This window comes from Ilyonectria robusta (assembly GCF_021365365.1).
Source record: "Ilyonectria robusta strain PMI_751 chromosome Unknown BGZ61scaffold_183, whole genome shotgun sequence".
Lineage (NCBI taxonomy): Eukaryota > Fungi > Ascomycota > Sordariomycetes > Hypocreales > Nectriaceae > Ilyonectria > Ilyonectria robusta.
Window position 1 is genome coordinate 1 of NW_025764617.1, and position 12556 is coordinate 12556.

Here is a 12556-nt window from a genome sequence, read left to right on the forward strand (position 1 = left end):
AGCGCCGCACTTTTCCATCCTGCACCTAACTTTCTACTTTATCAAGCAAATCTCAACAACTCAACATACCTCAGCAAGATAACAAAGCTAAAACCCTTCTTGCCCTTCAAGCCCTTCAAAATAACCCAAAACTAAGTATCCGACACGCCGCATCGACATACAAAGTAGATGAGCGAAGGCTGCGTCGCCGACAGAAGGGCATTCAGTGTCGACGCGATACCATTCCCAATTCGCGTCGACTAACCGATCTAGAGGAACAGGTCATTGTTCAATTCATCCTCGACCTGGATTCGCGAGGATTTCCCCCGCGACTGCGTGGTGTTGAAGAAATGGCCAATCGACTGCTCGCTGACCGCGACGCGTCACCTGTCGGCAAGCGCTGGGCTTCTAACTTCGTCAGGCGACAACCAGAGCTCAAGACGCGTTTTTTTCGTAAATACAACTATCAGAGGGCCAAATGCGAAGATCCAACCATTATTCACAATTGGTTCCGGCTTGTGGAGAACATAATCGCGAAGTATGGTATCGACCTAGCCGATATCTACAACTTTGATGAGACCGGCTTTATGATGGGCATAATCGCAAGCGGAATGGTCGTCACAGGCGCAGAAAGGCGTGGAAACCCAAAATCAGTGCAGCCTGGAAACCGAGAATGGGTTACGGTCATCCAGGCGATCAATGCGGAAGGCTGGGCGATCCAGCCGTTCATCGTGGTTGCCGGCCAATATCACCTCGCCAGCTGGTACCGGGAAAGCAATCTCCCGGGCAATTGGGCTATTGCAACAACTCAAAATGGCTGGACCGACAATGAGACGGGTCTTGAGTGGCTCAAGCACTTCAATCAGCATACAAAGGATCGATCGATCGGTCGCTATCGTCTTCTAATCCTCGATGGGCATGAAAGTCACCACTCCGTCGACTTTGAGAAATATTGTGAGGAGAATCAGATCATTACGCTTTGTATGCCGCCTCATTCGTCTCATCTACTTCAGCCTCTTGATGTCGGGTGCTTTGGGCCGCTTAAAACAGCCTATGGTCGAGCAATTGAGCAATTAATCAGATGCTCCATAACCCACGTTTCAAAGACCGAGTTCTTCCCAGCCTTCTATGCTGCCCACGCAGCCGCCATGACAAGGAGTAATATTGAAGGAGGTTTTCGAGGGGCCGGACTTGTTCCCTTAAACCCAGAAAATATCATATCAAAGCTTGATGTGCAGCTACGGACTCCAACACCGGCTGTAGAGGAGGTCGGTCTCCCCGACCCTTGAGTCTCGAAGACCCCAAAGACAGTGCTTGAGGCCAGTTCGCAGTCTGAATACCTTAAAAGACGAGTAAGAAGACATCAAAGCAGCTCTCCAGCATCAATTCTTGAGGCGCTTGAGTCATTCACTAAGGGAACAAAAACAATAATACATCAGATGGCATTATTGAAGTCTAAGGTCCAGATCCTTCGACAGGCAAATGAGACTCTTAGCAAGCGGCGCAGAGCAAAAAGAACCCGCCTACGTAAAGGAGGGAAGATAACTTTAGATAAGGGGAGGGATGAGATGGATCAGAGAGACGTTGATGCGCAGGTAGTGGCTGAATCGTCGAGAAGTAGTGGTCGAAGGAGGTCGGCGCTGCCGAGGGAAAGGCGCTATGGAACATATAGAAAGGCCGGTCATAATGCAAGGACCTGTCAGATTATAATTGAAACCTCTGAGGAAGAGCATAGCAATTAGTTTTAATTTATTTGATGCTTTGTTGCGGTTTTATTGAGGTTTTAATTTTGAGGGTAAGGAAAAGTGCAGCGCTCGCTTGTCTGCGGCGCTCGCTTATCAAGTACGTTATATAGAGTTAAGTAAGAAATATTATAATAAAAAGCTACTTTTTATATTAAGATACTATTTCTAACTTTAAGAAAAGCTAATTAGAGGTTATTTTAACTATAATTAAGTATATTAAAGAGTCTAAAAAGCTTAAATTATCTAATAAGATATTATAGAAGAAAGAAATATATATAGCTAGAGATATACTATAATTAATATAGCTTAAAGTAAAGTAATTTACTAATAGATTAATCTAGTAATAGAGTAGCTAACTTATTCTTTAAAAAAGTAAATTTATATATATAAATTAGTATATTTATAATAACAGTATAAAGCTAGAAAGAATAACATATATAATAAGCAAGTGCACAATACAAGCAAGTGCACAATTTTTCCTAACCTCTAAAATTCAAACCTCAATAAAACCACAACAATACAATCAATCAATTAAAACTAATCGCTATGCTCTTCCTCAGAGGTCTTAATTATAGTCTGACAGGTCCTTACATTATGACCGGCCTTTCCACAAGTTCCACAGCACCTTTCCCTCGGTATCGCTGACCTCCCTCGACCACTACTTCTCAACGATTCAGCTGCTACCTGTACATCAACGTCTCTCTGATCTATCTCACCCCTGCCCTCATCTAAAGTCATCTTCCCTCCTTTATATAGGCGGGTTTTCTTTGCTCTGCGCCGCTTGCTAAGAGTCTCATTTGCCTGTCGAAGGATCTGGTTCTCAGCTTTCAATAGAGCATTCTGATGCATTATTGCCTTTATTCCCTTTAAAAGTGACTTAAGCACCTCGAGAATTGATGCTGGAGAGCTGCTCTGATGCCTTCTCATTCGTCTTTCAAGATATTCAGACTGCGAACTGGCCTCAAGCACTGTCTTTGGGGTCTTCGAGACCCAAGGGTCGGGGAGGCCGACCTCCTCTGCAGCCGGTGTTGGAGTCCGTAGCTGCACATCAAGCTTCGATATGACATTTTCTGGGTTTAGGGGAACAAGTCCAGCTCCTCGAAAACCTCCTTCAATATTACTCCTTGTCATAGCGGCTGCGTGGGCAGCGTAGAAGGCTGGGAAGAACTCGGTCTTCGAAACGTGGGTTATAGAGCATCTGATCAATTGCTCAATTGCTCGACCATAGGCTGTTTTAAGCGGCCCAAAGCACCCGACATCAAGAGGCTGAAGTAGGTGAGACGAATGAGGCGGCATACAAAGCGTAATAATCTGATTCTCCTCACAATATTTCTCAAAGTCGACGGAGTGGTGACTTTCGTGCCCATCGAGGATTAGAAGACGATAGCGACCGATCAATCGATCCTTTGTATGCTGATCAAAATGCTTAAGCCACTCAAGACCCGTCTTATTGTCAGTCCAGCCATTTTGAGTCGTTGCAATAGCCCAATCGCCCGGGAGGTTGCTTTCTTGGTACCAGTTAGCGAGGTGATATTGGCCTGCAACCACGATAAATGGCTGGATCGCCCAGCCTTCTGCATTAATCGCCTGAATGACCGTGACCCATTCCCGGTTTCCAGGCTGAACTGATTTCGGGTTTCCACGCCTTTCTGCGCCTGTAACAACCATTCCGCTTGCGATTATGCCCATCATAAAGCCGGTCTCATCAAAGTTGTAGATATCGGCTAGGTCGATACCATATTTCGCGATTGTATTCTCCACAAGCCGGAACTAATTGCGAATAATAATTGGATCTTCGCATTTAGCCCTCTGATAGTCGTATTTACGAAAAAAACGCATCTTAAGCTCTGGTTGTCGCCTGACGAAGTTAGAAGCCCAGCGCTTGCCGACAGGTAACGCGTCGCGGTCGGCGAGCAATCGGTTGGCCATTTCTTCCACACCGCTCAGTCGCGGGGGAAACCCTCGCGAATCTAGGTCAAGAATATACTCAAGAAGAGTCTGTTCCTCTAGATCAGATAGTTTACGCGAATTGGGCATAGTATCGCGTCGCGAAGTAATGCCGGCGCGTCGGCGTAGTAGAGTATGGCAAGAGACCTTATAGATCTTTGAGGCGCGGTAGGGAGTTAATTGAGGGTCTTTCTGAAGGGCTTGAAGGGCAAGATTGATATTTGCCTCATTGCTTATTGACGACATAATGCGTGGTTGAAAAAATGGAGTTAAAAGAGGGAAGAGGGCGGTTAGAAGAAAAATTGTGCACTCGCTTGTATTGTGCACTCGCTTATCATGTACGTTACCTAAATAAATATATTAATTAACTCTTAGATTTATTTTAAGTAATAATTAAAGATATAATATAGAAGTTATTATTAATAATAAGTCCCCTAGAATTAAATATTACTTAGGATATTAATACTAAAGTATATATTATTAGTATAATTAAAAATAGCATAAATTTGTAGGTACTATTAGATATCTAACAGCTAGAGAAAAGGGGAAACTATAGATACTATTAATATTATAGGTTTTCTAAATAAATTTATCAGTAAAGAGCTGGGCGAGATGATATTTAGTCGGGAGGCAAAGGCTTAGCGGTGAACTGTTACCGGAGGATCCTTTAAGAGCAATTTAACAAGCTCCTCGAAAATTACAGAAGTGCGAATTCAATAGCTACTACGCATCTATAGAAGGGTTATTATCGAGGATAGTATCAAGGTATAAAGTACGATTAAGAAGATCAGAAGAAGGATCAGTAATATATAGAAGCGGATAATAATCGTGGTTATTATTAACTAGTCCATCTAGTCGAGCGATAATATCTTCCAGGAAGTTGCAGGAGTAGTGGCGACTGGTATTGGCCAAGCTACTATAACCTGCTTTATGTTCTTTGCTCAAGCAGCTTGGATGCGCTGTCTATTCCTGGGCAAGATACTTTTCAAGTATAGCAATCGATTTTCCAGGAACGGGCGGGTTTTGACGAGGGTGGTTGATAAATCTCCGATCATCGTCGTATTGACTATTATCATCGTTGTCATCATTCTCGTCGTCGCATTGATCAGCTTTTGGACCTGTACATCTTGATGTTTCGCGCTGTGAAGCGATTCACCGTCTCATAGTGGCCGTCGTACTGCCCGATGCTGCCAATCGCAACGCCTTGGCCTTTGATGAAAGTAAGATTCTCAAGCAAGATGTTCGTCGAGTTCGCCTTGAGAGCGATACAGTCATCGCCATTCTCACAAGGGCATCATCATAGCCTCGCCTGTGGCGGTGAATCTGGCCAAGGGCACGAATACGCTGACGATCGGCGGGCTGTCCAACGGGAACGGTACAAAGGCGGCTGATGTCGACAAGATTATCGTGCACCCGCTTGAGAGTAAGTGGAGGAGATGCAACCCGAAGTGGTGGAAGAACCGTTCGCAATGCTGAGAGAGGGCCTCGCTACAGCCACTGCAGAGGAAGGTGATGAATGAGACGGACAGTCGGCGTTAATTGAGGCTTTCAAAATTCTATTCACTCTTGATCAGACGATGCAAAATCTCAGATAGCATCGGCATTGCCGTAAAAAAATAGCAACTTTTAGACGGTTACGTTAAGAATATTTGTGAGGACCATCTGGTGATAGCTGCGGCAGGTCGACCGATTAGGCTACTGCTCCGTACCGCGGCAGCGAGCTCTTGAATGACACCAGGCATCGAATTTTCAGGGATATTCCCCGTCGAATTAATTGGCTAACTTCATCCACGAAGTGCTATTCGCCATGTTTGAGTTTTATTATCTTCTTAGCAGCCTTGGCACGGAATCGTTTATAATAAGGTCCGACTCTGGTTTTCTCCACGTCGTCATTAACGCCCTTTTGCCACATCTCATTTCAACTCACCCTCATCCGCAAATACGGCATACATACACATGCAGGCCCTCCATTATCCAACTTTAACATCCCTTAAATGATGGGTGGTCAACTACTGCGTAAGCAATATTTCTCCCACCCAGGCGAGGCGAAGCGACGCGATCCAAAGCCCAGCTCACTCGCATGCTGGCCCTTTCTGGCAATTGCGCACTACGAGGGTTTCAAAACCTGCGAGGCTGTTTTGTTCAAGCCAAGGCAAGACCTCGTCATCAGCCGGCTTCTCCCGAAGCAGAATAATAATAACAAACGCAGCCCGAAACAATAGCCAAACTCCTGTAGCTCAAGTACTGCAGTCCTAGAAGCAAGATCTTCGTCTGGGTTTTCGACCGGATTGATGACAATAAGCCCAGTCTGTGACGAATAAATAATAGAAGAAGATTACCGAGTTATAGGCCCGGGCGGGCGCGAAAGGTAATCCACTGCCCAGAAGGGGCATTCGCCTGGTATGATACACGGTGGATCTCGGCGCCACCTGCGTCCTTGAGGACGATCCAGCCGTCTCGGTTGTTAGTAAGGTAGCTCTCGGGCCCAACATCAAAGTCCCTTATGGCGCCGTTTCCAAGGAGCAGCACGTCGGGCAGATGCTTCACCCTGTCGTCCTGGTTTTGGATGGTCCACCCGAGGAGCGAGGCAGGGTCGCTTGCGCGGTTGACAAGCCTCACTCTGTCGTTGTGACCGGGCGTGTTGTCCCGACCGAGGGGGTTGACGAGGGCCGAATGGATCTGCACGCCGCTCGGCGGTCCAGGAACCACCGGTGGAATGGGCGTGATGGGTGGCGGAGCGCCTAAGACGTCGCGCAGCATCGGCGTCGCCTCGCCGAATGTCGGGCGCCCGTCCTCGTCTGTTTCGGACGCCTGCCCGGCAAAGGCTATGAAAAAGTATTTCCATTTGCCGTCGGGCGACTGCATGACGATGCCCCCGTCCTGGCCACGGCGGTTCTCACGGTACCACCCAGGGTTCCTGGAGTAGTTCCCCTGGTTCATGTGCACCTGGTGAACCCCTTCGCCGTTATTGGCATAGTACTCTCCCCAGATGAACACAGTCGAGCCCTCGAGGTTGGCGTTGAAGAAGGTATCCAGGTCGTCGGTGATGTCGTTGTTGGGTCCAGGCGCGTTGGTATCACGGATGATACCGCGGTGAATACTCAGGAAGCCATCGTGGAGGAAGTCAAGGGGTGGGGGCATCTGGTAGTGCCTCCGGCCGTTGAGACTTTCAAGGCCCCGAATAATTCGGGCCCCGAAAGGGGTCTCGGTTGTCAGGTCGCCGGTCCAGAAGACAAGGCGATGGTCAACGGGGTCTGTGGACCGAACGTTGATGTTAGTCGTGTGACTGCCATTATCATCTTCGAAGCTGAGTTGACCATGGGGGCTCCGGAGGTCACCGCCTCGGGCTTCTCTCGTATCCCATCCGACTGGCTGGGCCTTCCAGACGATATAGGGCCCGTTCAGAGGCATGGAGGCGATGCGAGACGGTTGTCAAAGATCCAACGAGGTGTGGGAAATTATGAGCGCGCTCAGCAGAGGGTATCAGCTATGCGGGCGCTGCAGTATGTTATTAGTATACGGCTAGTAAAGCTGAGGGACCTAACGCCTTATATATACCAATCCAGTTGTAATTCGTAGACTAGCTTTCTTGGAATCTAGGAGCATCACGTGCAGCTGTTCATCAAGGGAGCTAACCTTCAGGGTGACTGCCTAGACCGCCTCACAGAGGACTCCATGAGACGGCCGCTCTGCAGCTGCAATGTGCCGAGAACTGCATAAAGCATTCGAGAGGAGAATAAGACACTCAGCCGCTACTATAACACCATCCAGGGCGATATGGCCGACCAGTTGACTATGTCCGGCTGGGAAGGCGCTAAGGTTAATTATTTATGCACACCTTCAGACGCGCTGAAAAACCTTAATAACGCAGAGAATCCTTAGTGGTCCTCTTCCGCCACTTACTGCTATCTGACTCACTCTGCTTTAATACAATTCAAGGCGGATTTCCGTGCATGTCGCTGGCCAGGCATGTGGGAGATGCAGAATCCGGTCAGCACATCGTGTCACTTTTCAACTGAACACAGACTTTCACAAAAAAAAAACCAATCGTCTCGAAACATTCAGTGGAGACCATCCTTGGTACTGTAGTACAGCCAGCCACGTTTGAGCTTGTTCATTGCCATTACAGACTTTAGTGGATACAACATGATGGCCGGTAAGCTCCGAACCATGGCAATTGAGCGGGATCGGCAAGCCAATGGGGAAGAGAAATGAGAATGAGTAGACTTTTTACGAGGCCATCACCTGTAGTAAGCACAGCTTGCATTGACCAAGACGAGACCATGGTGATGGTGAGATCAGGAGGCATCATGAAGGGAAGATTTTTAGTGAGTCTGCAAAAGAGGTGACTGACTGCGTATATAATTAGAATGTTTTGCACTCCGCATCTACGCTAAGCATGTTATGCAAAGTCTATTTCTCGAATTTATCTTTTGATATTGAAATTTATATATTATGGTTTGCCATGTGATAATTAAACTAAGCTTAATTATTGCTATGACGAGGACTTGATATGCTTGTGACGACGGTCGACATTATGCTTCGAGCGTCGAAAGTAAAACTAAGGCCACCCGGTCATACTATTCGATAAAATATGCATCTGAAAATAATTCTTAGGCTAGACATTGCCTAGCGTTTCGGTGGTCTGCCCGGTTCTCAGTGATTCATGATGGGAAAGTCACATGTGAGAGTGGAATGGCTATTTATGTAGCGTAGAATACGAGTTTGCTACTTAACATTGTGTGAAGAAATGTTTCAGCTGTTAGCCCTCCAGCTCTTGGGAAGTGCCATTTCAATCACAAACGGAAACGTCTGGCCGCGTCGTCATGTAGGAGGGAGGTGGCCCTCTGCGCTGCGAGATGCCTAGAGCGAGCCGACTCTGCTACTACATCCCTATGGGCTCTCACTTTTTAATTGAAAGGGCAATTCCATCTCCTCTCATTGGTCCACACCCCTGTAAATCCCCTTTCAGTTGAAAGGGGATTCGCACACGACGCCCCCGACCCATCTTTCATTTCAAAGTAGACGATCTGCTTTCTGATTGGATGCTGCAATCCTGCCCCTGTATCGTTGCTGTGTTTTCTTTTTCTTCTCTCCAATCTTTGCACCTTTGGTCATGCTAAACTATTTTCTACTGCTGTTGATGATTAAGTAGAAAGTAATTTCAACAATCGCGTCGCGTGTACGCGTTCCTTACGTGTTCGAAAGAGCAGTTGTAGTCTAACGCACCCAAGCAGATGGTTTTGTAGCTCACTTTCATCATCATCATCATCATCAATTGAATAACTCACCAGCATTATCTTCCCCTACATTTGTAGCTCAAAATGCAGTTTCAAGAAACCGGACCCGATCAAGTCCTGGACATTGAGCAGAGCGAAACCACTAAATGGCTGCAACATACGGGCTGGCCACAGTTGTCCCGCAATCGACCACTTGATATTATTGCTGCCTCATCACTACAGCCCAGCGCTCATCATAAATCAATCAAATCAACTTTGGGGTAAAAGTTGATTTGTTTGATTTGATTGGCCCCTCTCAATCAACTGTAAGGGCAACCTATATGCCTAGTATGTGAAGGTATTTCGCCGACCTCAAGTCTCAATTACCTACCCAACTGCCTAGCTTTACCCCGCCGTGTCGGACCCAGTTTCTCAGGCAATGAACTCGCTCTAGCGTATCCGCGCCTATTGAGAGCCTTTGAGATGTTAGCGTCAGCTTGGCTAGGCTGAACTGTCTCTCGCAGTCAGTCGCCATCGCCGGAATGACAAAGACGTCCAGACTTCTCAACAAGCAGTACTGATTGATAAGGCCTATACTGATACTGATTGATTGATTACCATGCGACTGATACTGATTGATTAGCTTATCAGTAACTGCCAAGATATAACGTAGTTGTGCTTTCAGCCCAAATGTGTTCGCCGCTCCTATAATCCTCAGCCTAAGTGGCAGCAGCTCGCGGTACATGCACCTTTCGAATAAGGTCGTTCTTATTCCAGCTCCCAAGACACTCTGTCATCTCAATTATCTCTGCCCCGAGGCATACACAATTATATAAAACAGTACGACGAGTATCTGAAAAAATATATTCGGCCTTGTCCGATATAGGTGCAATCGAGAGAACGTTAATAGCCATCTTATGCAGCCGCGGGTATTCTATCTGTTGCTCCTCTCTGGTCTACTACGCAAGGGGACTAACTGCAATCTTGTAGGGAGAACTGTTAATAAACTTCTCCAGCTTATTCTTATAGTTATGAGTCTCCGTTACGTCGAGCGACTGCGCCAGCTTATCATCTGCTGTCATCTGGATCTCCTGGGCCTCCTCTGGAGCACTGGCAACGGGAAGATCTTTATATTGACTCCATACCTGCCTGGCCTTATTGATCGCACTATCATGCCAATCGTCGTGCCAGTTCTGGCGGAGGTATTTCAGTCGCTTTGATAGGTGCCCCCAGCCTTGAAGCTGCCAGTAACTGGGGATATAAATGCTAGACCACGATATTGGAGGCGCTTCAAAATCGAGGATGGCTTAAAGACCAGTAGATTCGAGGGGAGTCAACGCATAATAAAAGTCCCACTTGCCATTTAACGACAAGAAATCTTCGGGTATGTAGTAGGCTCGCGCAGGAAGGCAATTCCTTCGAAAGACGGTTTCGTTCTTATAGTTATTTCTCCCTTGGACCTCCTGAGATGAGATGCCGTGAACTATTACCATTTTCAAAACGTAGAGACTATGAATATGTCGCCAAAAGTTGTCTTGATTAGAGAGGAGCAGCTCGATTGCTACGAAGCGCAGGTTATTTGCGCTCCCCAGGGTGTTTATGAGTCATGCTCTGACGAGCCCCAACTGGAGCGGAGACATTTCAAAGTTGTCCAAGGGTGGATACTGGTCCTGCTTGACGTCGGAAAACCTGACGGAATTCGTGTTTCTGCAAGAGGAGAGGGGGTGAGTGAATACCCCAGAACTCGACATCAGGGGCTCGCTCCACCGACATGATGGCAGGAGCTACTGCAAGGCGGTGCATTGGGGTGGTCGGAAATATTCAGCCGGCCAAACAGGAACGTGAAGAACTAATTTTCCAGTTTTGATCGCAGTCAGCCTTAGGAGGCGTAATTATCTCCGCAACTCAGCGTCGGGAAACGTAGCGGCATTGTAGGTGCGGTGGGCCTCTCAACGGGCCACATTGCATGCAGGGTTTGCACATAGTGTTGGATTATGACCCTGTATTACGAAACCTCTGATAGATCGATATCCTGACCTTAGTCAGAAGGGGCGTGAGATGATATAAAACCCCTCTTGAGAAAAGAGGGGCCGGAGGCATCCAAGATCAATATAATCATCAGATTCTGGATACACACTCTATTGAACATTATCCCTGAGATTGAATGTGCCGTACGCTATCCAGCACATAGTAAATCGATAGCATGATTCAATTCTAGCATCAGACTTCAGGGGTGTGTCCGCAGCTCAGCGTCGGAAAACGCAGCGGTATTGCAAGGACCAACAGTCTCGCGTATCGTGATACGGTGCGGCTCCACAATCGGTCACAAGACGTACGAGGTTTGTACATTGAGAGTTTTCTCCAATTCTGACCCCGATCAGCTTTGGGGGCGTGTCTGTAGTTTATCATCGGAAAATGCAGCGGAATTGCGAGGGTCGATTGTCCTGCGGTGGGCGCGTTGCGGCTCAACCCGTCACACTACTTGTACATACTACGTACAGATGTGAAATTGAGAGCAAGGGTAGCCACATCCAGTAGGGGTCAAACTAGCTGATGTTTGCTAAACTACACAGCAGTCGGCCGAAAGCCATGACTATGCTTTGAAGGCTCGGAAGTCAAGCCACGGTGAAGTTCCAATCACAACGATGTATAGTTACTTGGTTATTGTTTTATTTGTATTTGAAGTTGATGGGTAGTTTTGTTGATCGTGTAAGTGGGGGTGGTCCACTAATCGGTTGGTCCAGTAATAGGGTAGCTGACTTATAGGAACCCGTAGGGTCGGTTCTAGATACATGACATAGCGCGACAAGCAGAAAGACCAGAGTTAGGCATCTGGCAATTCAGCTCTACTGCGAAGAGTTTTAGCTATATCGCTATCCTCATGATGTTTCTAGCCACTAATGTGCTCGTTTGCGAGGCGGTAGCGATAACTCTTATTCTCTATTCTATTTAATATCAAAACTGATACTAGAGTGAGATCCCTGGTCTTATTTAACATCTAGGCTCTTTCTAGACTGACTCTTACTCTGTGATAGTGTCTATGAGCCGGAATGAGGCAAGGCCTGAGTTGTATACTTGGCGTTGCCTGATAGTAATAATAATATATAACCCTTCTCTTAAAATTAGGCTGGCTTTTCTGAGGTCTCTTTTAATTTTATTCTATTAGTAGTTTTAATAGTGAGGTTATTAATATTTATACTAGTTAATACCTGCTTCCTATTAAGTATACTTATCCAGACAGTACTTTATATATCTACTATAGAATCCAGTTTTTTTAAAGTTAATAATATATAAATATCTTATAGAATTAGTTATAGAATAGGAATATCTTAGATAATAATTATTCTAGTAATTTTAAATAAGTATTTACAGGCTTTTAATATTAATAATTATATATATAAAAATAGAAGAATTTAATCTTTAGAAATAATTTATTAGATATATAATATAATATTTTATTTTATTAGAAAATAGTTATTAGTAGTAAATAGAATAATAGTAATTAAGATTATTATATAGATTATATATATAATACTTATTATAGTTATTTTTTTTATTTTTTTAAGAGATATATATAGCTAAAATAATAATAACTTTATTAATTTAAACTATTAGCTAGTATTTTTATTAAATATAATTAATAAGTTTAAAGCTTATATATATATA

At 45.6% G+C, this 12556-nt stretch overlaps 3 protein-coding genes across 3 annotated transcripts; 1 reads left to right on the forward strand and 2 right to left on the reverse strand.

Annotated features, from left to right (window-relative positions):
• Positions 1–4946: 4946 nt before the first annotated feature.
• BGZ61DRAFT_377022 (uncharacterized protein) lies at positions 4947–5147 on the forward strand (the record flags this gene model as incomplete). The annotated part of the gene is made up of 1 exon (XM_046242562.1): positions 4947–5147. A coding segment is annotated over one exon (201 nt), but the record flags the coding sequence as incomplete, so codon positions are not given.
• Positions 5148–6014: 867 nt separating this feature from the next.
• Positions 6015–7082, reverse strand: BGZ61DRAFT_542654 (uncharacterized protein; the record flags this gene model as incomplete). Its single annotated transcript, XM_046255222.1, has 1 exon — positions 6015–7082. The coding sequence occupies one exon, from the start codon at positions 7080–7082 to the stop codon at positions 6015–6017; it is 1068 nt and encodes a 355-aa protein (XP_046092833.1).
• A 2527-nt stretch (positions 7083–9609) lies between these two features.
• On the reverse strand, positions 9610–10116 carry BGZ61DRAFT_377017 (uncharacterized protein; the record flags this gene model as incomplete). Its single annotated transcript, XM_046242561.1, is given in 2 exon segments — positions 9610–9841; positions 9854–10116. Coding segments are annotated over 2 exon segments (495 nt in total), but the record flags the coding sequence as incomplete, so codon positions are not given.
• Positions 10117–12556: the final 2440 nt, after the last annotated feature.